The 26,254-nt window shown below is 33.3% G+C and overlaps 2 protein-coding genes across 2 annotated transcripts; one reads left to right on the plus strand and one right to left on the minus strand.

Annotated features, from left to right (window-relative positions):
• The first annotated feature begins 157 nt into the window (after positions 1 to 157).
• LOC106665831 (ATPase WRNIP1-like) lies at positions 158 to 6,076 on the plus strand. Its single transcript, XM_014392599.2, has 7 exons — positions 158 to 515; positions 3,817 to 3,987; positions 4,175 to 4,593; positions 4,656 to 4,809; positions 5,262 to 5,560; positions 5,634 to 5,764; positions 5,821 to 6,076. Exons 1-7 carry the CDS (start codon positions 180 to 182, stop codon positions 5,964 to 5,966), a joined length of 1,656 nt encoding a protein of 551 aa, XP_014248085.1. The 5' UTR covers positions 158 to 179; the 3' UTR covers positions 5,967 to 6,076.
• A 159-nt stretch (positions 6,077 to 6,235) lies between these two features.
• Positions 6,236 to 12,044, minus strand: LOC106665829 (annulin-like). The gene is made up of 14 exons (XM_014392597.2): positions 11,606 to 12,044; positions 10,955 to 11,167; positions 10,755 to 10,882; positions 10,560 to 10,680; positions 10,259 to 10,488; positions 10,032 to 10,200; positions 9,297 to 9,435; positions 8,989 to 9,228; positions 8,828 to 8,904; positions 8,636 to 8,762; positions 8,432 to 8,577; positions 8,193 to 8,353; positions 6,597 to 6,736; positions 6,236 to 6,537 (listed from the first exon to the last, which is right to left on the minus strand). Exons 1-14 carry the CDS (start codon positions 11,901 to 11,903, stop codon positions 6,294 to 6,296), a joined length of 2,433 nt encoding a protein of 810 aa, XP_014248083.1. The 5' UTR covers positions 11,904 to 12,044; the 3' UTR covers positions 6,236 to 6,293.
• Between the last annotated feature and the right edge of the window lie 14,210 nt (positions 12,045 to 26,254).

The following is a 26,254-nucleotide window of genomic DNA, read 5'->3' on the forward strand; positions in this document are numbered from 1 at the left end:
ACGTGAAAGAATAACGGTTCTTAGCATTCCATCCTTTCTAATCCTGATAAGGGTTATTATTCAACACTGAGTAGTTTTTTTTATAAAACAAAAAGTACATGGCGAAAAGGAGGCAATTTGAATAAACTGCCCGGTTGAACTTTAGTACTTTTCGGCTCTAATGACATTTCTAGTTATCAATGATTTGTTTACGAAAGGTTATCAGTGGGGATGTTATCATTGCCCGCCTTTCTTCGCAAGTTTTACCCTCATTGCACGCAGTCGTGCTTTTGAACTTTGAAGTTTTCGTACTTTCGAGTCTTCTTTTGACCGAGATGTCCTCTTGTCCGATATGCAACAAAGAATTTCCCGTGGGAAATATCGAAGCCCATGTGGAAAAATGCCTTTTCCTGAATTCGAAGGCTGAATCTAAACGGCTTTCCTGTGACGATTTCGATCTCGCCAGGAGCCCACCTTCTGCGAAAAAGCAAAAGACAAATCCAGCTTTTTCACCAGTTCCATCGACATCGAAAAAGGTACGTGCACTACCTGTCACGATGTATCACAATTGATGTCTGTCAATCTCAAATTGACTCACAAAAATATGTATTGTCTTGCCTCGTTGGCCTTTTGTTTACACAAGGATCACATTGAAAATTCCTAAAATTCTAAGCTCTACTAATTCTTCGGTAGACTGTATCGTATATTATGAAATATAATATATTTAAGAAGATATACGCAGGTTTTAATATTTTCTGAAATACATAAAGAATACAGGAGAATGTAAATACATTAATTGCCATATATCACAACTGATGACATAGTGTCAAATTGACTCACAAAATGATGTTTTGTCCTACCTAGTTGGCCTTTGATTTATACCAGAATCACATGGAAAATTCCTAAAATTCTAAGCTCTATGAATTCTTGAGTGGACTGTATCGCATTTTATGAAATATCATATACTTAAGATGATGTACTCAAGCTTTTACAAATTGCTGTAATAAAAGAAAACAGGAGAATATATGTAATAACATTATATTATAAAAGTGACATTATTTGCTATATGTCACAGCTGATGATATTCAGTGTCAAATTGGCTCACGAAAAGATGTATTGCACTATCTTGTCGGCCTTTTGTTTTCCTAAAAATTCTATCCTCTATGAATTCTTGGGTGGACTGTATCACATGTTATGAAATATAATATATTTAATAAGATGTACACAGGTTTTAATATTTTCTGAAATACATAAAAGAAAATAAGTGAATGTAAATACATCACATTGCCATACATCACAACTAATGACAATCAGTGTCAAGCATTATTTGCCATGTGTCACAACTGATGAGTGTCAAATTACCATCACAAAAGGATTATTGAAAAAAATTAATTGCACAATAAAAGAGAGAAATACGAATGTCTTGGGCGTCTCTTCGGTTGCCTTGTTCCCTGCGCCCTGGATGCTAAATAAAAATAAGGAAAGAAAGAAATACCAAAAAAAAAAAAATTAAAAATGTTTGACTTTATATAAATAATCTACAATAAAACTAATAGTATATTATACTTATTATAAGTGAAATAGCCCACCAACATTTAACTATAATATAATTAATCCATTCAATTATTTACCTATTTAAAAAACACAAATCTTTTATTTTATTTTATTTTATTTTATTTTTTTTTGACGGGCTTCCGACATCTAGGTCATTTCAGCCCCCAACTAAGTTTATATTCTATTTACCCTTTCAAACACTACATTCATACACATAATACACATAAATACATCCATACAGTACACTCATTCCGTTTGGGCGATGGAGAAGATATTCCTCCACCGACCCTGTACTCAAACTAATCTAGATTTAGGGATCTGATAAAAGATGGAGTTCTTTTATAAATATTCCGCCATCGACCCCGAACACACACTCTTACGCTCTCATCGTTCGAGGGGTGATGATGACGTTATATTTCACCGTCACCCCTCGCCACAAATCTTTTATTAAAATAGTTGCAAGTGGCATGCATGACCCAATAGTTTGAATAAAAATAAAAATAATGAGTTCTGAAAATGAAAGTTTTTATTTTGCAGAAGCAGTCATTGTGTTCTCCACAGACATGCTTTATCTTATGGTATATTATGAAATATTGTATTAATAACAATAACAGAAGCTTATATAACCTACTGCAATAAAGGAAACAAATTAATATAAATACAGTATTAATCATATGCTACTTTTGACTTTTGAGAATCATTGTCAAATTGACAGTTACAAAAAGATCTATTATATTACCTTCCTGGTCTGTTTTTTACACCAGAATCACTTGAAAAATTCATAAACATTCTATGCTCTATGAATTGTTGTTTGAACTGTATGGCATATTATGAAATATCATATATTAATAACAATTCACAGAGGTTTTCATAATTTACTGCAATAAAGATAAATAAATGATATCACAACTGATCTGTTTGATCATGGTGTACTCATTAACTTTCCTTTCATGGATTTCTCTTAAAATTGTTTTATTTTTATTTAATGGGCAGAAATCTTGCTGCCAATTTCTCAAGTGTCAAATCTGTTTCAGATTCAAACATATTCCTTTCCCTCTAGATTTCCTTAAGGAAATTATCCTTGAGCTTATCTTGTTTATATTTTTTATAAATGATATTTTATCTTGTTTTCCACAAATTAATTTTCACTTTTTGCTGACGATCTGAAGATGTATGGGTCTATATTCTATTTAAACAAAATTAAACTAGTTACTTTTATCACTACAATTTTATTTTTATAAATTATTTTGGCTTAACATTAAATAAATAGAAGCTATATAAAATCTTGAAATTTAAAATAATATTACATCTATAATAAACAAAGCTAATCAATAAATACTTACACTAATGTAAATTTCAGTAATTTTACAGCTTTCTTTTACTTGATAAGGCCTTTGTTCAACCTATTCTTAATTAAGGATGTGCCATTTGGAATCCATACAGATAATTGACCATAATTGTTGCATTGGAGGTTGTCCAGGGATGGTTTTTAAGTCTCATTTAGTTCAGAGAGGCTAATATTTGGTACTCTTGATTTCTTATTCTCTCCATGAACTGACTGGACTGATTTAATTTTGATGTCTAATTTATCTATAAGCTGGTATTATGCCTTTTATATGCAGAATGTAACAATGGCAGGAATGAAACGAGAATATGGCTGCTGGGAACAAATGGATCGTAAAAAAATTATATTCAACATATATAGTGGTAAGGGCATTAGACTCTTATATCTGGGTCTGAAGCCCTGCAAAGCCCTTTGCTTTTTAATTGAGAATAGTATGTAAAAAGTATTTAAAATTTTTTGACCACTCGTCTGCAACACCCAATCGGTAGTTGGTCATTACATGACAGTAATTTCTTTATTTTAATAATAAACTGAAAAACATTATTTTGCAGTTTAGAAATTGTCCATTTCCCTCCCCCCAAATTTTATATCCAGTAAAAATAAAATAAATTAATTAAAAAATCTTCCATACATTAGTATTGATGCTGTAAATTAACCGTGGTTAATGGGGGCATCGGTGGCTGCAACAGTTTAGGCATTGATGTGGCGAGGCGCTCATCATTGTAAGCTAAAGGTCCCGGGTTTGAATCCAGTGGCACTGCATTCTGTATTACCCCTGACTTTTTTTGTTTATTTATTTTTTTTTTTTAATTAAGTTTTTTTTTTTACTCTGGCACCCCGAGAGTTCATATAACCTCATAGTCGAAATACCTTTGTAAAAAAAACAAAAGAAAAATTGTATTTTACTTAATATAATTGTGTAAATGAATTTTTTGTAGGTACCAAAGTGTGAAACTGAGAAGCCCCTAGCAGAAAAAATGCGGCCAAATAGTATTGAAGAGTATGTAGGTCAGGAACACCTACTAGGTAATAACAAAGCTCTCAGAAAGTTGCTTGAAAAAAATAATATACCTAGTATGATACTATGGGGGCCGCCAGGTTGTGGAAAAGTAAGATATGAAATATGTAATATTTTCATAGCTCACAATTAAACTAGACTCTGTGAAGTGATATTTGCAATTGGATACCTTAAATGGGACATCATGTATAATTAATTATTTTTATTAATAATTTTTTTTAAGGAAAGAAAATTGTTTTAGAAATATTTTTACTTTATACTTTATTTTTTATTTTTAGACAACTCTTGCACATATAATCCACAAAAAATGTCAGGCATCAGCGGATTATAAATTTGTCAAACTGTCTGCGACTTTAGCTGGTGTCAACAACGTCAAGGAAATTGTAGAAGTGGCCAAAAATGATCTTAAGATGTTTAAAAAGAAAACAATCCTTTTTATGGATGAAATCCATCGTTTCAACAAGTTACAACAGGATATATTTTTGCCGAACGTTGAAAGCGGTTTGATCACCCTCATCGGTGCGACTACCGAAAACCCTTCTTTCAGTCTTAACAACGCACTGTTAAGCCGTTGCAGGGTATTCGTTTTGGAGAAACTCAATGGACAAGAGATTGAAAAGATCCTGTTGCGTGCAGCTGAAAGCCTGAATGTTGTACTTTACGAAGAAAACGGTACAAATTCATCAGACAGTGACAAGTAATAATAATAATTTGTTTTTCTTGTTACCAGTGTCATAGTTATAATAGAGTTTAATTTAGATGTCAGATGAGTTCAGAATCAATCAAATGGCTATCCGAAATGTGCGATGGTGATGCAAGAATTGCTTTAAATAGTTTGCAGTTGGCATTGGATTCTAGAAACTCATCAGAAAACAAACAAGTCACCTTAGATGATATAAAAGATGGAATCAAAGTTGGTTGATACTTGATTCTTACTCATAAATACTCGGTTTCTCTTGAAAGTTCATTATTTTCCAATTAAATAATAGTATTTTAAAACAATTCTGTAATGCATAGAATTTATTTACTGTTGAACTATATTTAATTTATATGTTGCAATAGTTCATATACATTGATATTTTCTGTGCTATTAATTGCAAGAAAAAATAAATCTATTGTGATTTAGAATCTTTTGAAAGTGGTCGGTTACAGTTGAAGTTACACCCACTGTCAACCCAATTAATAAAAATTATTTTAATTTGAATTTAAAAATGGAATAATCACGTGCATCTTTCACTTTTTGGCTTAGGACTAGACATTTTAAGAAAAAAAGGAGAAACTTTTTATTGGAAATTCATATGAACTTTCTGGACAAACCGGCAGAAATTATTATTAAAAACTAATCACTTTTCATGGAAATTTCAGAAATCACACTTATTGTATGACCGGAAAGGCGAAGAGCATTACAATATTATTTCTGCCCTCCATAAATCAATTCGAGCGTCTGATGAAAACGCTGCCCTTTATTGGCTAACGAGGATGCTAGAAGGAGGCGAAGATCCTCTTTTTGTTGCCAGGAGACTTGTGAGGGCTGCCAGCGAAGACATTGGCCTGGCAGACCCAATAGCTATCACTTTAGCTGTTTCTGCCATGCACGGATGTCAGTTAATCGGAATGCCCGAATGCGATGTTTTACTGGCACAAACCGCTATTTATTTAGCGAGGTTTGTTTATAATTTTCTTTAAAGGAGAATTTTTTTCTTATTGCATTGTTTTTATTTATTTATTTTTTTTTAGAGCTAGAAAATCTCAAAGAGCTTACAGGGCGTTACTGAATGCAAAATGTTGCATTAAAAATCACAAAGGGCCATTACCTTCAGTTCCATTACATTTGAGAAACGCTCCAACAAAATTAATGAGAGATCTTGGTAAAACTCATCTTTTATATCATTTAGTAAGGTTTATAAAAATTTCTTATGGACAGGTTATGCAAATGGTTACAATATGAGGCATAAAGACGAGTCTGGCTTGACCTACATGCCAGAGGGACTGGAGGATGTGAATTTTTTTGAAGGTATTCCCGATGTAGTCGATTTTATTGAAGAGGAATATAATAGCAATGAAGATTAAAGAAAAAAAAATTATGTTTCTAATTGTGTACTATTTTTATTGCCATTAATTATCTATAACTTTGTTAATATTGTTTATAAAATAAAATAAATTTCAGTTTTTTAATTTTATCCCCATTTTAATTAATTCCCTGTGCTCTGTGCATGCTATTGCTAAAACTAACTTTCAATGTGGAAATAGTGAGAATTCTATCACTTCTATTTTTTGTTTGTGTAATATATTTTAAATATATTATGACCTACAGTATAAAACACAACTCAATTTTTTCAAATTATAAAGACCCATTTATTGAAATCAGCTAATTGACATAATTACAACACAAAAGGCTCAAGTTTCACTTCTTAACTCTTCTTCTGAATACGCTGTTTTTGATATGGTCATCCTAGACTGACTGAGCTTTGTGTCAAGAAGGCCAGTCGGATCAGGAGTAGAAACTATTTCTCCAACAGTAAGCCTGGCCATAGCCCAAGTGCTGAATGCGCTCGATACAAATCTAGCAACGAGATCATAGTTACCTCGCTTCAACGGATTAATAAAGAACTTGACTTTGACTTTTTCCTTTGGGAGTATCCTGGAAATTATCAAATTCATTTTAATACTGGCATCTTAAAGTTTATGTATTACACGTACACGTCGCGTTCTATTTGGATGGTGTTTGAACTGTCTGCTTCTCCCAGAATAAATTTGCATTTTTGTAACATGTAATTAACTGGATTGTATAAAGTAATATCTGTAAGCGAATTTTGGTTTTCCACTACATTTTTAACCACCTGAAATGTTACAAACGTTTCATGATTTTGTTACTGTGCGTCACAATTGGTAATGTTAATGTACTGACACAAACAATATGTTTCAAATATTAAGATTTTTTTGCTTTGAGTAAAAAATAGTAAGTGTACGCCTAACCATCTAAGTTACTTGTTGCTGATGGTCCTTGGCATGTAAGACATGTGGTACTCCCCACTTAAACTGGGGTAGTACTGCCCTCTTTTTCTTATAATTATAAAGACGCCCAAGGAGAAGATTATTTAGAACAGAGGCTCACAAAATTTTCCAGTCTGTGTACACCAACTGGTTCAGATCTTCCTCCTCATACCCTTCCCCATCACGCTTTCCCACCAGTCCGAAGAAAGTAGGAAGATGTATAAAAATAAAATCAACTGCTTAATTTTTTTCATTCACATTTTATTTTCATGAAATGAACACGAAGACGTAAATTTTTAAAACAAGAAAATGAAAGAAGATATAACAATAGATTTCGGGGGCGAAGGTGGCCTCAACGGTTTAGGCGTTGACACGGCGCTCATCACTGTAAGGTTCCGGGTTCGAATCCAGCGGCCCTGCATTCGAACCCGACATACTTACAAATGGGCTTTTTTTCAAAAACACCGGCACCCCAAGGGTTGATATGACCTCTGCTGTTGCGAACCCTCGTAAAATTAAAAAATAAAATAAACAAATAAAAATCTTAAGGTTAGGTTTACAAGGAATCGGCCAATTTATGACCTTGCGTTTACGACCAATGCTGGTTTATTGTGAAAAATAGTTCGGGAATTTTACATTAAGCATTTTATTTTCATGGATTTGTGCCAGTCATGAACAAAAGTAAAGTTAACTGTTTAGGCGTTGACACGGCACTCCTCACTGTTAGGTCCCGGGTTCGAATCCAGCGGCCCTACATTTGAACCCGACATACTTACAAATGGGCTTTTTTTCAAAAACACCGGCACCCCGAGCCCCGAGGGTTGATATGACCTCTGCAGTTGCGAACCCTCGTTAAAAAAAAAATTCTTATCAATCGATAACACAAAATTAACCTAATAGGGACATAGGGAGTTTGCACCTGTGTTTATGTTTTATGTGAGTGCAAGAAGGCAATGCCTGTTTTACAAGCTAGATAAACAGCAACAAAAATGTAATAACCATTTCTTGCGACTTCACAGTACTTTTTACTTAGTTTTGACTAGAAAATAACCAATATGCCATGATTTGGACACCTAAGAATTAGCAAAGCCTTGGCAGAAACATGCCGACTCCATCAAGTCAAATCTAGAGACATTAGTGCATATGCTTTGTGAATTTGAGACACTGGCCCTTATATTCTCACACCAAGAGAAGTTCATGAACAGGCACTAAAGAAAGTGCTTAGCTTTGTAGGAAAAAGTGCACATTCCATTGTACAGTATAATCATTTAAAAATACCCTAAATAATTTAAAAACTCTTACACGAAAAGACAGTTCAGGCTGTTTAATACGTAATGAAAATTCCGAAAAGTAATCATAGTCAATGTCACCAATATATGCATGAAACATGCAATAAAGAAATTCATCAGGGCCTGTTTTGTCTCCATAGTCTTCATATGTGACTGGCATATTTATAGTGTGGTCTACACAAATTAAAAAAAAAAAAAAATTAAAAATAAAATAAAACACTTTTAGAACTTTTCAAATGATCAGCTCATTACCACAATGCCTTCGCAAAACGTTGGCCCACTTTTCTTTTTTAATGAACCCTCTCTTTTTTCCATTGTAATGTTCATAATAAACTGCCATAGAGACGTTGATGAAGAAGCTAATTTCCTGATTAAAGTTAACCAAAGAAAGAGATATCCTATGAACAAATATGAATAAATGTCAATTTATAACTAAAAGTATACAAGTTAAGTTACATAAAGTGTTGTCCAAAATATATTGCGTTTGGCGCTTTGCATTTAAATTTAACATCTGAGAATGCCTCATTTTCAATATAGTTATTAAATCGTTTATTCAACCTTGGTGGTTCTTCTATTGCACTATCTTTAACAGTAGAACACAAAAAATTATTAATATAATTTAATTTTAAAAAAATCATTTATACATACCAAGGCTTTTATATGAACTCACTATATTTTCTGTCTCTCCTGGTAAAACATCTGGTGTCATAATATATGCTCCCACACTAAAAATATATTTTTTATTTAATTTTAAAAAGTGAAATTTAGCAATAAGATTTGGATTAAATGATTATGATCAAGTTGCTTACTTGTTTCTCTCCTTACTTATAAGTTTTAGTCTTTCATACTGGCTGAAGAATTTCCAAATACAGTAAAATGAATTTATGGCACAATAAAACACTTTTGTGTCATAAGGAATCTGTAGTTCCCCTGATTTAATCGCTTCTACAGGCGCTGGGCCAATTGTTGAATATGTAGCTTGCCAACCGCCGTAAGCACTTCCAAGATCGCTCCTAGCCATCCAGGCTTCGGCCCAAGAAGTGTAATGCCTAAGAAAAACAAAATAAGTTCTTCACACGCTATGGACAATTTACCTTGTTTTGAACTTATGCCAGACCACAAACGCTGATGGGATACATCTTGAGCCAATAAGCCATCTTCAGTGATAAATAAATCCGCAAAAAGTTTATCATCTGGTGTAACCGGGAGTTCAAAACCAGTAACCGGACGAGCTGGTATTCCTAAAGCTCGAAAGGCTGAACAAATAAGTTCAAATATAAAAATGATGAAAGAATTATCTGAATTGTTTATCAGATATTAAAAAGTGCAGAAAATAATCAAATAATGAATATTATAATCATTCTAGAAATGGGGTTGCTAAACTGTTGAAATGTTAAGGTTCTTTGAGTGTGAATTTCATAATTTGAGGTCCAAATTATATGAGAAAACAATTTTGTGGAAATTTTTCTTTTTTATTAGGACATAATTAAAAATCAGATTTCTCCATATGGTCTGTGGGGTGATTAAATTGTAATTTTGTTGGTTCACAATATTTTACTCTTACTATCCTTGCTGGATAGGTCTGTCAGATGCGTCATTTCTGAGGTAGACCACCATTGAAGATGGCAAAATGCTGGAACATGCCTGACAGACCAATCAAGTGAAAATTGGCAAACTAAAATGATCAGTAATGATTGAATTACACAATTAAAATTGGTGGAGTTAAACTTTCTCGGGTGGCTACTGTCCAGGAATGTCCCATAATATAACATAACTAGCAGAACTATTAGCATATATCTTATAATTTAGTTAATTATAATTGATTAAAAGTTAATTAATAAATTGCATAGACCTGTTATCATTACTGCAGTCAATGTATAACAATGACCATATTTGACTGGTTGATTGGTTGCAATGAACTTTTTAATAATTTCAGCACTTCCTTCCCATTCATTCGGTGGCTTTCCTCCTTCATAATTATTTGAAAAGTTTGTTTCAATAATTCCATCAGGCCCACGGACCTGCCGTTGACATTTTAATACAAGTAAGTAAAACAAAATGTTAACCAAAAATAGTCACCATATTTGCAATTCCCCTTGCAACATCCACTGGACTTCCCCAATTGAGAGAATCTACTTGGCTGTACTTTCCCAAAATTGTTATTATATTATCCAATATTCCTTCTTCAAACTGGTTGAATTTCCAACTTCTTTGATTCATCGAATTGGAACAACCCTGAAATATTTTCCCCACATTTTTCATAACCAATTGTTCTCTTGCTTTTTCTTCTTTCATATAAGTGACATCCACTGTCCATGAAAAAATATAAATTAAATTCGCCTATGAATATAATCACAGTTGAGATATACTAAATGTTTACGTGGGCTCCATGGGTTGAATAGTATGGCTATTCGGCCATTTTGGACAAATCTTCTTTCACACCCTGCTGTTTCGATTTCTAAGCTCCAAAATCCAATGGGACAGTCTGGCGGTGCAATAATCTTACCAAAATTATTTGAATTCAGAAAAAATGAAATTAGCTATAATAACAATTTAATTCGTAATTCCTTATTACTTTGACATAAGCTATTGGCTTGGTTAGAGAAAAATACTCAAAGGCTGCCTCCCATATTCCCGGGCCAATTTCTAATGACAATTTTCTTTTAGAAACAAGAACGTGAGAGTGAGTTTTATTGTGAAGATCTGAAAATGTTATACTATTTAACTTTTTCTCAATTGCAAAAATTAATTTCTCTATAAGTTCACAGTAATTACTTTTAAAATGAATTATGATTTCATCCATTTTCTTGCTGTATTTCCTTGAAAAGTTTAAAAGAATCCTAAAAGGATGTCCACGTCTCACAATCAATTCTGGTTCTGATTTTATCATATCATGGTATACACTTGTATTATGTTCCTGCCCATTATGCCCAATTTCCAAACCCAAAGATAAAACAATGAGATTCGACTCAGAAGGTACATCACGATCTTTAAAAGAACAAAATATTAACTTAACTATTGTCAATTTAACAGATAATAAATTATTTCATTTGATAACATCTATATTCAAACTTTTTATAGTGAAACAATAGTAATTAAATATATAATAAATTTAATAAATCTAACTTATTATAAAGAATTATGATTATTTGCATTATAAAAATGCACTTTGAATTTTATAATTTTAATGAATAATGGTGAAAATGTTGACAATATTAATTGTCCTTGTATTAATTGGTAAAACTTAATTGATTAAAAAATAACACCTGACATTAAAAAAGTAATCTAAGTTAGCAGATGTTAGACTAATGTTTATTTTATTGGTAAGCATGAATTCAAAATCAGCAAAATTTGTTAGCAAATAGTAGCAAATCATAAAGGAAGTGAAATTACAAAAGTAAAGACAACATAAGAAAAAAAACTCACTATATTTTCCCGCAGGACACAGACCAGTCTTGTCAAGGAATTTTTTTTTTACTGTTTTTGTTGTCTCAGGCTCGAGCGGTGAAGGCTTGCTCAAAAACAGAACTGTAGAAGGAGTAGTTCTTGAACTGAAATGGGAATATGACTTCTGAAACAAATCATTTCGTGGCTGCATCCCACTAATTGAAGCATTTGGCAATAAAGAAGTCCCTGGAATTGAGCCGCCTAAAGTTGGAGCGATTGATTCAAAATGTGTTGGTGAAAATGACTTTGATGGTTTTGGTGATTTGATCGGCCTCATTTTGAAGGTAGTTATTTTCACTCTTAATGAAAAAGAAAACAATAAATATTCTTGATACAATAAATTTTGTTTTAAAAACTAGTAACTAAATGACTTGAACATTTGCTTAGATAGTCATGTGTTCCGGTTACATGAAAATAAAACTCACATGCTTGGAGAAATAGGAAAAAAGTTAAATATATTGAAATGACAATGGGACACCTCAAGTCTCGTGTTGGTATACATATAATTATGAAGTCAGCTCAGCTAGGCCTAGTATGATAATAAATATGAAGAAAAAATTATAATATGTAATAATTATGTAATTTATAATAATTTTGTAGTTGGAGTTTTGAAAATAAATAATATATAAAAACTGCCTTCTAGTTAGCTAGTGATGGAAGATTATAAATAGAAAAAGATAATTCTGAGGATGAAAGGATTATGGTATCTGTGTGTGTATTGGTGTTTCAAAAGGCCATAATTAAGCTGAGGCTGTCTGTTCTCGAACTTAGATCCATTTAAAATTGTATAAATCTTTAGATAGCTTCCTATGCTCAGCAACATTTAATAATTTCTAGCTTGTTCAATATCCATTTCACTGGTGAGGTTTCTAGGGCGAATCCATTGAGCCTCTCTAGAATAATGTTGTGGGCATGGGAATATCTCCTTGCCGATCGTAAGAGTTACCATTTTCTATGTAACTAGAGTTGGGTGTCTTTATCCGCTGGACTTTTCCGTTTGCACTAGGTGAATTGTAAATGGTTTTTATCAATTAAGCTGTCCTTTTGTAAGCAAAAGAAGGCGAAGTGCTCGTGAATTAGTTTAATTGTTAAAGGCATGGTCAAGAGCATCCGATACTCATGGCCCAAGATATGACATGAATAGGATGTTTGAGTTTAACCAAAGTTTCCAAACAACAACTCCCAACTAGGAATGGGAAAGAGAGAAAAACACATCCTTTAAGAATGGCACCATCTACTGGTACACAGATGGATCTAGAACACTAGAAGGTATGGGGCCAAGAGTATTCAGTCCAGGAACCAAATACCCAGAACCCATGGGAATATACACCAGTATCTTCCAAGCTGAGGTCTATGCAATTACAAGATATACCCAATTCAATCTGAACAAAGGGTACACAAACAAGAATATAGCTAACATGTCAGATAGCTAAGCATCCATCAAAGCACTAAGTTCAAACATCATTAGCTCAAAGATGGTGCTGAATTGCAAAACCAAACTAAACATATTAGATGTGCAAAACAAGTCAGCCTTTGCTGGGACCCAGGACATGTGGGAGTAGAGGGCAACGAGAAAGCAGATGCCCTTGCAAGAAGAGGGTTGCTATTCTGCTGATATGACCAGCCCTTCTGTGGCTTAGGAATACATACTGTCAATGAGCTCCTCAGACAGAAGGATAAAAATAAAACGAGGGAACAATGGAACTCACTTATTGGACCCAAACAATATAAATACTTACAAACAAACTTTGGACGGAAAGAGGTAGCAGAATGTATTAAAGGAAGCAGAAAAACTTACGAATCCTAACAGGATAAGAATCCTTAAGAAAGAGGACACTGCAAACTAAATGGACATCTGAAGAAGATGGCATAACCTAACAGGGCACGTGAAAATTCTGTAAAGAAGCAGAGGAGGCACCAATACACCTGCTAACAATCTGTGGTTCTACTCTTGTCCATAGAAGGAAGTGTTTTGAGACATACAACGTAATCGTAAAAGAGATTCAACCTGAAACCGGGCATGCTAATCACGTTCCTTGATGAAATAGGACTTACTCGTGTGCTTTAGGCACAGAACGGGGGATACAATAGCTCTTAAAGGATGCAATATAATATACACCCTGACTAATACATATATCAATCTCTAAAGGGCATCGTCGATAATCATAAATGAAAACTGTTTTTTATGGATCCTCATTGAGGGAAATAATGCCTTTATTATTGCAAACTAAATAGAAGGTAAGGCAAAAAAGAGACTGTTAGAGCTTATCTTAAAGTCATAAAAAATATATTTATAAGAATTTCAGAAAGTGAACAGTAGTATTTGGTTTTAATTAGTACAAAGTACTAAAATCGTTGCGATATAATAAAAGCAGGGATGAAATCTGTTGCTCGCATGATGGATTTACACCCAAACCAAACATTTCAGCAGAAAGGTTTTTGGCTGAGCGTTGACGACACGAGGCAGCTTATCTCTACATTCCCTGCCGCATTACACATTGATTTATCGCTCTTGCATATTTCCCGTTATAAAATGTTTATTTCCAATTGCGTTTTCAGTTCACGATAACTAGATAAGGGTAGATCCGTATCCCCTTGTCCGGACATAATATCCAGAACCGAGTCCAATTCCATTTCCTCTATTTTGTCAACACGTTTTTATTCCTTCAACACCGTATTCCGTGTTCGGTCACCAACATGATTCCGATATCTTGGTTCACACTTTTTCAATTTCTCCCCATCATTTTGTAACGATAGTAAATCGTGGCAAATAGTTAAGAAGAATATTGGCGAAGTTACTGGAAGTTGGGGAACGACGGGCTTCAAAAAACGTTCATGGTGACCGAGGCTGAAGGGAATGTTTTTCACAAATCCAGAAGGAACTGATTGTTACTAACTTACAATTTATATAAATCAATATAAAATGTAAAATAAGCCAAGAACAAAAAATATATAAACTTTTTGAAAAACAACATAACTGCAAAGTATAAAACAAATTACAAGCTTATAAGCAAAGGATAAAATATAAATATACTTCTCAGAAAGATTAAAGGTAAAATAAAATATTTCTTTTTTAGGAACATAATGTTAATAACAGTTTTCTTTAAAAGCTAATCTAGATTATTTTCACTGTATCTAGACCAAGTTTTAACAAGATTGCTACACGAGATCAAGTTGAACTAGTCGAAAGGCTTCATTCGTTAATTCGCAACTCCCGACTCAACCGGTAGTTCAAACTCGAAAAACTATGCTATAGTGTGGCCTAATAGAAACAATAATTTTTTTATTAGAACAAATATTGCAAACTTAATATCAAATTCTGAAGATTAGACAGTAATATTACAACTATTATAATTCCTTGGTAAGAAGGCACTATATCGCATGTGTGCTCAAAATTTCTGGTTTGTCGAAGAGGTACAAGCAACATAAGAGCGAGTGGTAGGAACTTACGGGAAAAGAATGCTAACGCCAAATTAACATTCAACATGCTAGGAAAAAATGTTGGTCAGAAGAACATAGGCAAATGATAGGATCTTTCGGGAAAAGTATGCTAAGCCGAATTAATATGCCGAAGGAGGGAAAGAGAATGGAAGAGGAATCTAGTAGAAAGAAGGAAGATTTCCAGCAGCGAAGATTCCGTACATTTTACAAGGGAGTGGGAGATTTAAAGGGCCGTTTTCAATTAAGGCTAGTATGTCTAGAGAGAGTGCAAAGGGGGGGGGTACTTCTTTTGAGAAAGGAAGTCGTCTTGAATAAGTGGATGAAATAATTTCAGAAAGTAATGAACAGCCAGAATATCAGTGGCGACCTGGATGATGAATGGACCTCCCAAGAAGAAGATTTCAAACCACCCTCAACGAGGAATTCGACACTGTATTGGCGGTCTGCTGCTGGAAGTGGAATTTGATTCAGATGTTATTTTTATTCTTACCATGGTTCTAAGATAAAGAGGGATCGAAATGCTAGGGCATGATCAAGGTTTGCAGAGAGGATTGTTGCAGAACTGCTGGGGCACTAAGTTGCGATAACGTCTACTATCCGTGGAATTTGGTGTGTACAGAGTGGAGAGTATAATAAGAGAAACAAAACTTGAAAAAATGTTGGTCAGAAGAATGTGGGCGAGTGGTAGGAACTTACGGGAAAAGAATGCTAACGCCAAATTAATATGCTGCACGAACGAAAGATAATGAAGAGGAAACTAGTAGAAGGCAGGAAGATTTCGAGCAGCGAAGATTCCGTACATTTTACAAGGGAGAAAGAGAATTAAAGGGCCGTTTTCAATGGCTGGGATATCTAGTACTATCTAGTAGTATCTAGTACTTCTTTTGGGAAAGGAAGTCGTCTCGAATAGGTGGATGAAATAATCTCAGGAAGTACGGAATAGCCAGAATATCAGTGGCGACCTGGATGATGAATGGATCTCCCAAGATGAAGATGTCAAACCACTCTCAAGGAGGATTTCGATGCTGTATTGGCGGTCAGCTGCTGGAAGTGGGATTTGATTCAAATGTTATTTTTATTCTCCATGATTCTAAGGTAAGGAGGGATCGAAATGTTAGGGCAAGATCAAGGTTTGCGGGGAGGATTGTTGTATCGTCATCAAAGGTAATGGTGTGTTACGGTGTTCAGGAAAGCCCGCCGAGTATCTGCTTAAAAGTAATAGATCTAAGATGCTCCCTTGAGGAACGAGGGCAGAATGGATGGAAGATTTTCTGAAGGGGCAGAATCTGAAGATTTTACTATGTGCTAGAAAGGAAGTATTCAGCCGTAGACCCTCGTTCGAAACGCGATCGAACGTCTGGGATAGGTGTAGAAAAACCCTAGAGCAGAATTGCTGGGGCGCTAAGTTGCGATGACGTCTACAATTCGTGGAATTTGGTGTATTATGAATACAACGAAAGCCAAATTGTTTTTGGATAGAATTTCTTTAAAGCGGATAGAAATAGCTTCTCAGGTACTCAGAACGAAAACAATTGGCCAAATATGAAAGAGATGGTTTTGTTGTAGGTAGTTCAAAAGAAAGAAAATGTGTTTATTTATGTGATAGGTTTATTGTAGGGTGTTTTTTAAATGGCAAAAAATGGAATTTTGTCACTGAAGAGACAGGATCAGACGGATTTTTAAGCCAAGATTTTTTCGAATCTCATTTTATATTAATATTGTTTTGGAAATTTCTGAGCCGGCGAGATAAGGGATGAACTGAATAAGGGGTGGCTTTGGGGTGAAAGGCAATTCAATAAATCCCACCTTTTATCCGGCCGATTTCCACCCTCGCGAATATGGAAAAACTTGCGCGGTCCGTGCAGAATCGCCTCGCCCAGCCGGGCCGGAGACATTTGACGGCGTTGTGTTGGCAGCGCCGGTCCGAAGCGGGAAACTCTTCTTCGCCAGTCTCGGCCAGGCGCTAGGCGTGAGTCGACCGCACCTGTCGCTGCGTTAAACAGTTTGTCGACGTTGACACGTTATTTACGACACGCGTTACGCGATCCGCGCCACCGTTAGACACTCGCGCGTAACAAAATTTCCTGTTTTTTATCCCGAAGTGAGACAAGAATGGCGAGACTGTCAGCGACTTGACATGCCATCGCCGAATTTACGACCGGAAGGCTTTTCTTCAGCAACGGAGGATGTCAAGAAGGAAACAGAGTAACCCAAAACCATTGAAAGGTAAAGGCTTAATTTTAAACAGGAATGACACTTTTAAGCATGCTATCCATTTTTGGCCAAAGGCCACCATTTTAAATTCTCAAATTATCTAATTTTTTATTTATTTTTATTTATTTATTTATTTTAACGAGGGTATTTCAACTACGAGGTTATATGAGCCTAAAAGTTTTTGTTAACGAGGGGTGCCGGTGTTAAAAAAAAATTAAAAAAGAAAAAATGTAAGTATGGACGTTTACAGTAGTGATGTAACCTGTCAACGTCTAACGCGGCCACCGACGCCCCTATCTAATTTTTTAATAACTACATATATTTCGCAGATCGTTAACACCATTTTTGCACAGAAAATTCTCCATAAAAAACATATAAATCAAATCGCAAATGATTATATGATTGCACTCTTAATGATACTAATATATATTTTTTCAAAATTGTATATTTTCTTACAGCAAAAGACAGGAATCCCCCTTTCTAAAAAAACCCCTGAAACACGTCAAGAGAAGTTTCATCAGTTTTTCCTTTTTCCTCCATACGCAAACAAAAATAAATATTAATTGATATTTTTCATTAGGCAAATAATCTTCGAAGGAAACCATAAGTAGTAAAAATTTAAACAATCATCGTTTCAATTTAAGATCATAAGCATCTGGACTGTAAAATAACATAATATTATTTTGCAAATCAAAAATTAAGTTATATTAGGATTATTTTCTAAAGATTCATTGTTTATTGGGTGAAATTGATTTGAATTGGGAACATTTTGTCTGTATAAATCGAGAATCTCGACGTTGTAATAAACTGAAAATATTGTATGTTTTTCATTCGTACATTAAAAAATATACAATATTTACATAGTAAAAGCGAAAACATACGTATTGTCCACTAGAATATAAATATACCGAAATAAAAGTATTTCCCGTATTTCTAAAAGTGTATATTTTCTTACACCAAGAAAACACGGATCTTCTATTAAAAAAATCAAAAAAATCTGAAAATCACAAGACAAATTTACTAATTTTTTCATTTTGCTCTACATGCAAACAAAACCAAATGTTAATTGGTATCCTTAAATAAATCTTCGAAGGAAATTACAAATAATACAAATTTAAACAATAATCTTTTCGATTTAAGATCATAAGCCATATTATGAGATGGACTGGAAAAACGTCTAAAATGACACAATTTTATTTTGCAAAAATAAGGTTTATAATAGGATTATTTTCTAAAGATTCATTGTTTATGGGGTGAAATTGATTTGAATTGGGAACTAAATCTAAATCAAGTATATCATCGTTGTAATAAACTTTAAATAAGGTATATTTTTCACTAATATAGAAAGCGAATAAAGTAGTTCCTGTTTTTCCACAAGTTTATATCTTCATACACCAATAAAACACGGATCTTCTATTTAAAAAAAACCCCTGAAAAATAGCAATCAAATTTATTAATTTTTTCATTTTGCTCCACACGCAAACAAGGCGTACCTTTAAATAGGCAAAAAATCTTCAAAGGAAACCATAGATAGTACAAATTTAAACAATCATCTTTTCGATTTAAGAGCATAAACCATCTGGACTGTGAAAATGTCCAAAACCACATAACAATTTTAGTTTGCAAATCAAAAATGATGTTTATATTAGGATAGATGTAAATGTTGTGTGTTTTTAGAGGTATATAAAAACAGAGTGTTCACTTATCAAAAGCTAACACATACGTTTTTCCACCAGAATGTAACTATAAGAAATTAAAAGAAATTCCTGTTTTTCCAAAATTGTATATTTTCTTACAGCAAGAATACAGCAATCTTCCTTAAAAAACATCCTGATTAGTCTGAAAAGAAATTTAATACATGGAACGACCTGACCACAGATTAGAAGTACAAAATTTGTACTGGGGCAAAAACGGGATAAATCTACAAGAAATTTAATATATTTTTCTTTACCTCGACATGCAAACAAAAATAAGTATAAATTGTCTGTACCTTTAAATTGGCATTTATACTATAAAAAGTATAAAGTTAAACATGTGGTCTGCATTCTAGACTGTGATAATTTATACAATCAAGTTAATTTTTTTTGCTAATGAAGAATGACTTTTTAAAATTAATTATATTAATTAATACTTATAAGTAAATTAATAGCTAAAAACAACTTTTATTATTGACAATAAAAAGCTAGAAACATCTTGGATTCTAGAATATATGTATTTTATATATATTCAAATATAGTTAAATTTACTTATTTTTTCATTTTGCTCCAGATGCAAACAAAAATAAAGTTAATTGGTACCTTTTGTTTTTATACGTTATATTAATAGTATCTTAGCTGGTGACAAATTATTCGCATAATATAATTGGCCAAATATTTTTTACAATGTTTTAATTTGTGCATTGCACTCTGGGAATTTCGTTTGTAAGCAGGTTTAAATTTTTATTTAGAATTTTGAAATTTGTTTTTCAAAATTGCTTGTTTGCTTTCATATTTACAAATTTTACAAATTCATTGTCTACATTCATTCATACGATTGCCTCTGAAATTTTGGCTGCCTCCCTTTCGACGAGTAATCAATTCACTTAACAATTTTGTAAATCGGTTCAATGTAATATTCAGGAACACTCTGAATCAAGATATGTCTTGAAAAAGAAAGCAAATTCAGTTGTTACTGCCAAGCTTTCAACCTATTTTAACGTCATCATCAGGCCAAAACAGTCTTAAATATATATGTCCACAGAATGACATATTTAACTTTTTACAGGCGATCTCAAATTTCCTTGAAGACCGACTCAGTCCCAACGTTGCCAAGGGCTGTCAATGTCCATTACCGTCACAATCCTTGGCAATGTTGGCAATTTTGTTCAAAGAAATTTGAGATCGCCTGTAAAAACTTAAATATGTCAATCTGTAGACATATTTAAGACTGTTCTGACCTGCTGATGTCCTTAAAATAGATTGAAAGCATAGCAGTAAAAATTGAATTTGCTTTCTTCTTCTAGACCATACGTTGATCCAGAGAGTTCGTGAGTGAAGAAGTGATAGATTTGTAATACTGAAAACAGAAACTTCATAAAGCATTAATATAATATTGCCAAAAATATCTTATAGTGTTTAGAATTCGTACATATACGGTCAAATTTTGTTCGTAAGTCACTGTTCGACTTATCTAATACTAATTTATTCAAAAAGAGCATTTTATTTATTCTGACTTCATTTGTTACATTTGAAACGTATGGCCATAGGTTTTGAAGTGATGGAGTATTCTTTGAGTAAAATAATGCAACAAAAATAAGAGAACTCTTTTTTTTTTCTTTTAATAATTGTGTTTGTCACATGAGAAATCTTGCCTTGCCCTGGTTGTATCCCTGACTATGCCATTGACTTACTTACCCTAACCATCCCTAACCATCCCTAAACTATCCGAATCCAGTATGAATTTCTTCAAGATGAGCGAAGGTTTTAAAACCCAAGTCTCTCAATCTTATTATAAGAAACAAATAATACTGCAAGACGACGCTATCGTGTTTATCACATACCTTGTCTAATAATGTGTGGTGGTTAGTGACCGTTAGTCAATGATTATTCGGAGATCGTGAGATGCGATCTGGTTTGACGTAGGTTTTAGAAAACATTTTTTTTATCGTGCCAACGTTTCGATCTTTATTGAGATCATCTTCAGGGCCTGGGATTCATAAACATTGTTTAAATTTTACAATTACATGTAGGATATGAAAAAAATGAATTTATACAATACTAGAAAATTTTAAATTTAAAAGAATGTATTTATCCAATCCAAGAAAATTTGAGATTCAATCAAAGTATTTGTACTCACTTGTTTGTTTTCTGCGTAATTGTGTCATTCTTGTGTGTCGTGTTGAGAGTGCCAGTGAGGTATTGCTGCTTTATATTTATGTTCGTTGGATATATATATATATATATATATAAAATACGTATGTTAGGCTTTTCTAGTAAAAGTAAAGTAATTTCGGAGAGCCTACCGGAGAGCTTAACGTTTAATACCAGCTGGGGTTCGTGGGCAAATTAAACCACACTACTATACTTTTTGAAAAATATTATTCAACATTAAAAAGTCATGGGCTATGCCGGATTCGAACCCAAGTCGTACCTCCTAATCACTCGTTCACCGCGGTACTCTACGTACTTATCCATAATGTTAGTTACATTTGGTTTAACTAGATCATTTAGTCAATTCTTATCTTTTGTACTTTAGGTATAACTTCAAGGAATGTGCTACGTTTAGGATAGGTGGACCAACCTTATAGTCCTGTGTGGTGTTTAGTGACCGTTAATTAATAATTATTTGGAGATCGTGAGATGCGGTCTGGTGTGACGTAGGATTAAAAAACATTTTTTTTATCGTGCTAACGTTTCGATCTTTATTGAGATCATCTTTAGGCTCCGGGATTTATAAACATTGTATAAATTAGACAGTTACTTAACAGTTCCATAGAGTAAATAAGTTTTCAAAACAAAACGATTCTGACCAACCAAAATACTACTGTACTGCAATAAACAACGTTCCTGTTTCATCTTTTGCAGAAATGTACAGTATCAATGTCTTGCCTCACCCTGCTTATTACTGATCTTTATTGAGATTCTACACAGAAAACAAACACTTTGAGCCCTGAAGATGATCTCAATAAAGATCGAAACGTTGGCACTATAAAGAAAATGTTTTTCTAAACCTACGTCAAACCAGACCGCATCTCACGATCTCCAAATAATCTTATAGTCATGCTAATCTGATGCTCTGCTACATCAGATTATCACCTCTCTAGTAGACTTGAAGCTTTGAAAGTTGGTAAACGCTTGATCACTTTCCGATGTACAGACTAATTTTCCACTTTCTTAAGGTTTTGTCAAACATAATTTTGTAACAATGAAGTTTTTTTAGTAGATTTTGAATGATGTTAGATTTTATACAATTTGTTGTTTCACATTTTTCTCTTGAGGGAAAGCTTTGTTTAACACCCGTTCAGTTTTTCTTAGGAGAAAAACTGATTGCAAAACGATTAAATTATTCACTTTTCCTCACCATTTATCCTTGACATTCAGGATATGACTTTTATTTTTTATTTTAAATATGCAAGGACTCTTTTACAAAAACTATTAAAAACAGTTATCAAATTAATATAATTGATGAGTGTTTTGTGTATAATTAATTACATATTCTTGTAAATACATAGCTTTTATCTGTCTTCTCTCACTCTCACACACACACTCTCTCTCTCTCTCTCTCGCTTGCTCTCTCTTTCTCTCTCTCTATCTTTCTATCTCTCTCTCTCTCGTTCGCTAGCTCTCTCTCTCTCTCTCTCTCTCTCTCTCTCTCTCTCTCTCTCTCTCACTCGCACTCGCACTCTCGCTCTTTCCCTGTTACTCTCTTTTTAAGTAGAAATAATTCGTTTCGAAAAACACTTAAACGCAGAATATCGCTTGCCAGTTATTATTTGAACTTGTCAGCAGTCTTCAATACTATACAAAGTATTGTTGTTGTGGAAAATATTAGAAAACAAAACATCTTGAGCTGAATTGCATGTTACATGAGAGAGCATGAAATTTTTTCCGATTATCTCCGACGAAATCCAGGAAAGAAAACGGCAAGCCTATAATAGGCGAAACAATCTGAAAAAAAAGTATTGCTTATCGTCTCGATCTAATATTAATTCTTATTAAACGTATAAATTCGATTTTTAACGGAGATGTTATAGGAAGAATACCTGTTTGTCCATAGGATATATGCGAATATACAATTATAATAATAGGTTTTTGAAAATAATCCTTACTATTAAATTGATTTTTGATAAAGTATAGAAGATTTCTGCAATCTCCAGTAATACAAAAATAAAAGAAAAACCTACTTTTAATATTTCATTTAATTTCATAATCAACGTGCTCATTGGCATTCAAATAACGTTATTACCATTTGGAATTATTCAAAAGCAAATAAAGATGTGCTGAAACTATTAAAATATTTGTGTTAGTACTATCTACAATTCAAACGAATGCCTTAATGATACATAAGCCTCGTATCCTTCGTTCGGGCATTCGTTTCATTCTGACCTGCAGATTCTCGCTCTAAACAGGCTTAAAGCATTGAAGTAGTGTGTAAAGATGATAGGCTGAATAAAATATCTAAGGTTACTTTACTTAATTCAAAAATTTAAAAACAATTGGCATTTATAATTATTATTTTTCATCCCACGAGAATTCTTTTCTTTCCGAAAAAGGCGATGGCATTTTCAAATAGTTTAGCGAATTTCTTACCACATAGCCCTGGGCAATTGACGTCTCATGGAATCCGATCGAATAATTGTACTGACAGCACTCAAATTAAGTGGATACACCGATAAAATCGAAAGGCGTGGCTTTCATGGCGATTATGCATATTCTCCAACCCTGTCACAAAGTACAAATGTGATTATTAAGTTTCCTTAATGTTTTCAAATATGTTAAAAGTTTGAAATCAATTACGAATATCATTTCCGAAATTATTGATTTACAATAAAAAAGTAACATTATGCTTTAGTATATAACAACAATTTAGTGAAATTTGGTCGTTACTAATTATTTTGGCCTGCATATTCTCGCTCTGCATATTCTCTCTCGCAAAAAAACAAATGAATCCTGCAAGGATAGGCAGACCAAAATGATTGGTAACGACCGAATTTCAGGTTCATCACCCCACAGACGAGATGGAGAAATCGCACAATTATTTTGTGTTTGATAGAAAAATTAAAATACAAAATTATACATAATAGCGATACCATACAATGATTTAACAAGAAAAGTGAATGATTTGTGCTAATAATAACTAAAAAAATAATATTAATTGACGCCGTAAATTGTACATTCTCAAAATTGATATCATTAAAAAAATAAAATTTAGATTGGAAGACTATTAATAGATGGCAAGAAGTCAGGGATATAGACAGGGCGAGTCATAAAAATAATGATGCGCGTGTTTTATCGATGTTAAACGCGAACGGTGTAGTTTTTAAAAAGACTTTATTATTTGCCCAAAAGAAATTAGAGGATACATAGCAAAATTTATTGATATCTGGGGTATAAGACGGGACAAGCAATACGCAAATTTAATCTGTTTTAAACGGAAACGATGTAGTTTTCAAAGTGACTTCGTTTAAAAAAAAAATTCCATTGGCTTGAAAGATCATAGTCAAATGTGGAGACATCCAGATTACAAGCAGGGGAAAGCAATTTGCAAGCACATAAAACGTTGAGACATTTTGATCATTTTATTTGTATTTATCTGGGTCAAACTTCCTTTAACAATATGCTGTCGGCCGGAAACTGCGCGAAGTATAGCGAAAAGTGTGGTCTAATTTATTTATATTTTTTCCTGTACCAAACGTTTTCAAAATGACGTCAAATGGAATGACTTCCATGATATAAGAAGGGGGAAGGTCAATATACCGGATTCCTCTGAGAAAGTTGGGCAGTGCCACACGCGAATAAACTATAAGATCGATTTTTTTGTATTATTACATTATTACGTATGATCAAAGCGTGGAATTGTTTTTAAAACTACACGTATTAAGTTTTAGAGTACCTAAGTTATCAAAGTAGACGTCCCAGCCATCTTACAAAGATCTTCGAATCAAACCGATACTCTGCTTTCCTTCACATTCCACTCCTAAAGTAAACATTTTTGGTTCTTTGAATATTTGTGCTGACGTCCCTGACAAACCGCAACAGTCATGGCAGGATGTTCCAGGCTTCTTTAAGATGGAGGCTTACGATGGCAGCTGAAGCCACAGTTGTGATTGATAATGCGCAAGTGTTAGTATACAAATACTGGATTACACTCATTATTTATCATCGAACCTTAAAGGACTTGATGAAGTTAGTCCTAAATTCTTGGAAAATGATTTTCTTAGTAAGATGCAACATCACTTTAAAGTCCTCAGTCAAAATTTATTTGCAAATACTTTGATCGTGATGAGTGTTTCACAAATCAAGGATTTTCTTAGAACACCGTTGCTATGTGCAATAAGTACATTGATATCGGTGCACAGTTAAATAAAGTGCAACATACACAATGAAGTACACTATAAAAACATAGTTAATAAAATTTCACTTAGGATTTAATAATAAGATTTTCATGTAGAGTTATTTTTGTTGTCCATTTTTTGTCTATAAATGTCAGAAGGTAGGCATGCTTTTTGCGATGTTAAAACGAAATGTTTTAAACAATATATATAGCATACATCATCTATCTAGAAAAGTATTTTATAACTCAGGTATCAGTGCTTATTTTTAAAGAATCTATCAGATAAAACAGGGGAATTTCTACAACATCTACGCGTCGTTATCAAGGAATATTTGAGAAAATTCTTTTAAATAGTCCTGTTCAATTTATGATTTATTTCTTATCAGTGGTATGGAATCTATTTTAGAATTGTTTTGTTAACAGGCATTTGTGAAATTTCAGTACGTTCATAGTCCGCCAATCGTGTTTTCCCACCTGATTGTGGGCAATTTTGTTCGATTCTCTATTCATCTCCATTTCTCACCCATGTTTATAGATTAATCGATAGATTGTGAAAAAATACGCTTTTCTCTCAATATTTCTTTATAAAGAATCAAAACAGATTATTAAAGTAAAACTTCCCTAACGACCATAGTGGAAAACGGAACGAGTAACATTTTAAATTTGTCATATTTTAAGGCACGTGAATAATAATTTTTTTGCTTATTTACAATTAATAAAAAGAAAGATCCTTTCCTAAAAATGATTTCTATTCAAACTTTTCGATAGTAAGTTGTTTGTTTTAGTTTTAATATAAAATACATTTCGTGACCGTTATGAATTTTTCATGTTAAATTTGATGTTGATTTATGCGGTTACATTACAATTTAGATTACAGCCCCTTTCACATAATTAACTGCTCACCTGGGTGGACGGCACACAACATGGGACAGAGTTGATTAC

Source organism: Cimex lectularius, unplaced genomic scaffold (assembly GCF_000648675.2).
Source record: "Cimex lectularius strain Harlan isolate CLEC.00 unplaced genomic scaffold, Clec_2.1 scaffold238, whole genome shotgun sequence".
In the NCBI taxonomy this organism is placed as follows: Eukaryota; Metazoa; Arthropoda; class Insecta; order Hemiptera; family Cimicidae; genus Cimex; species Cimex lectularius.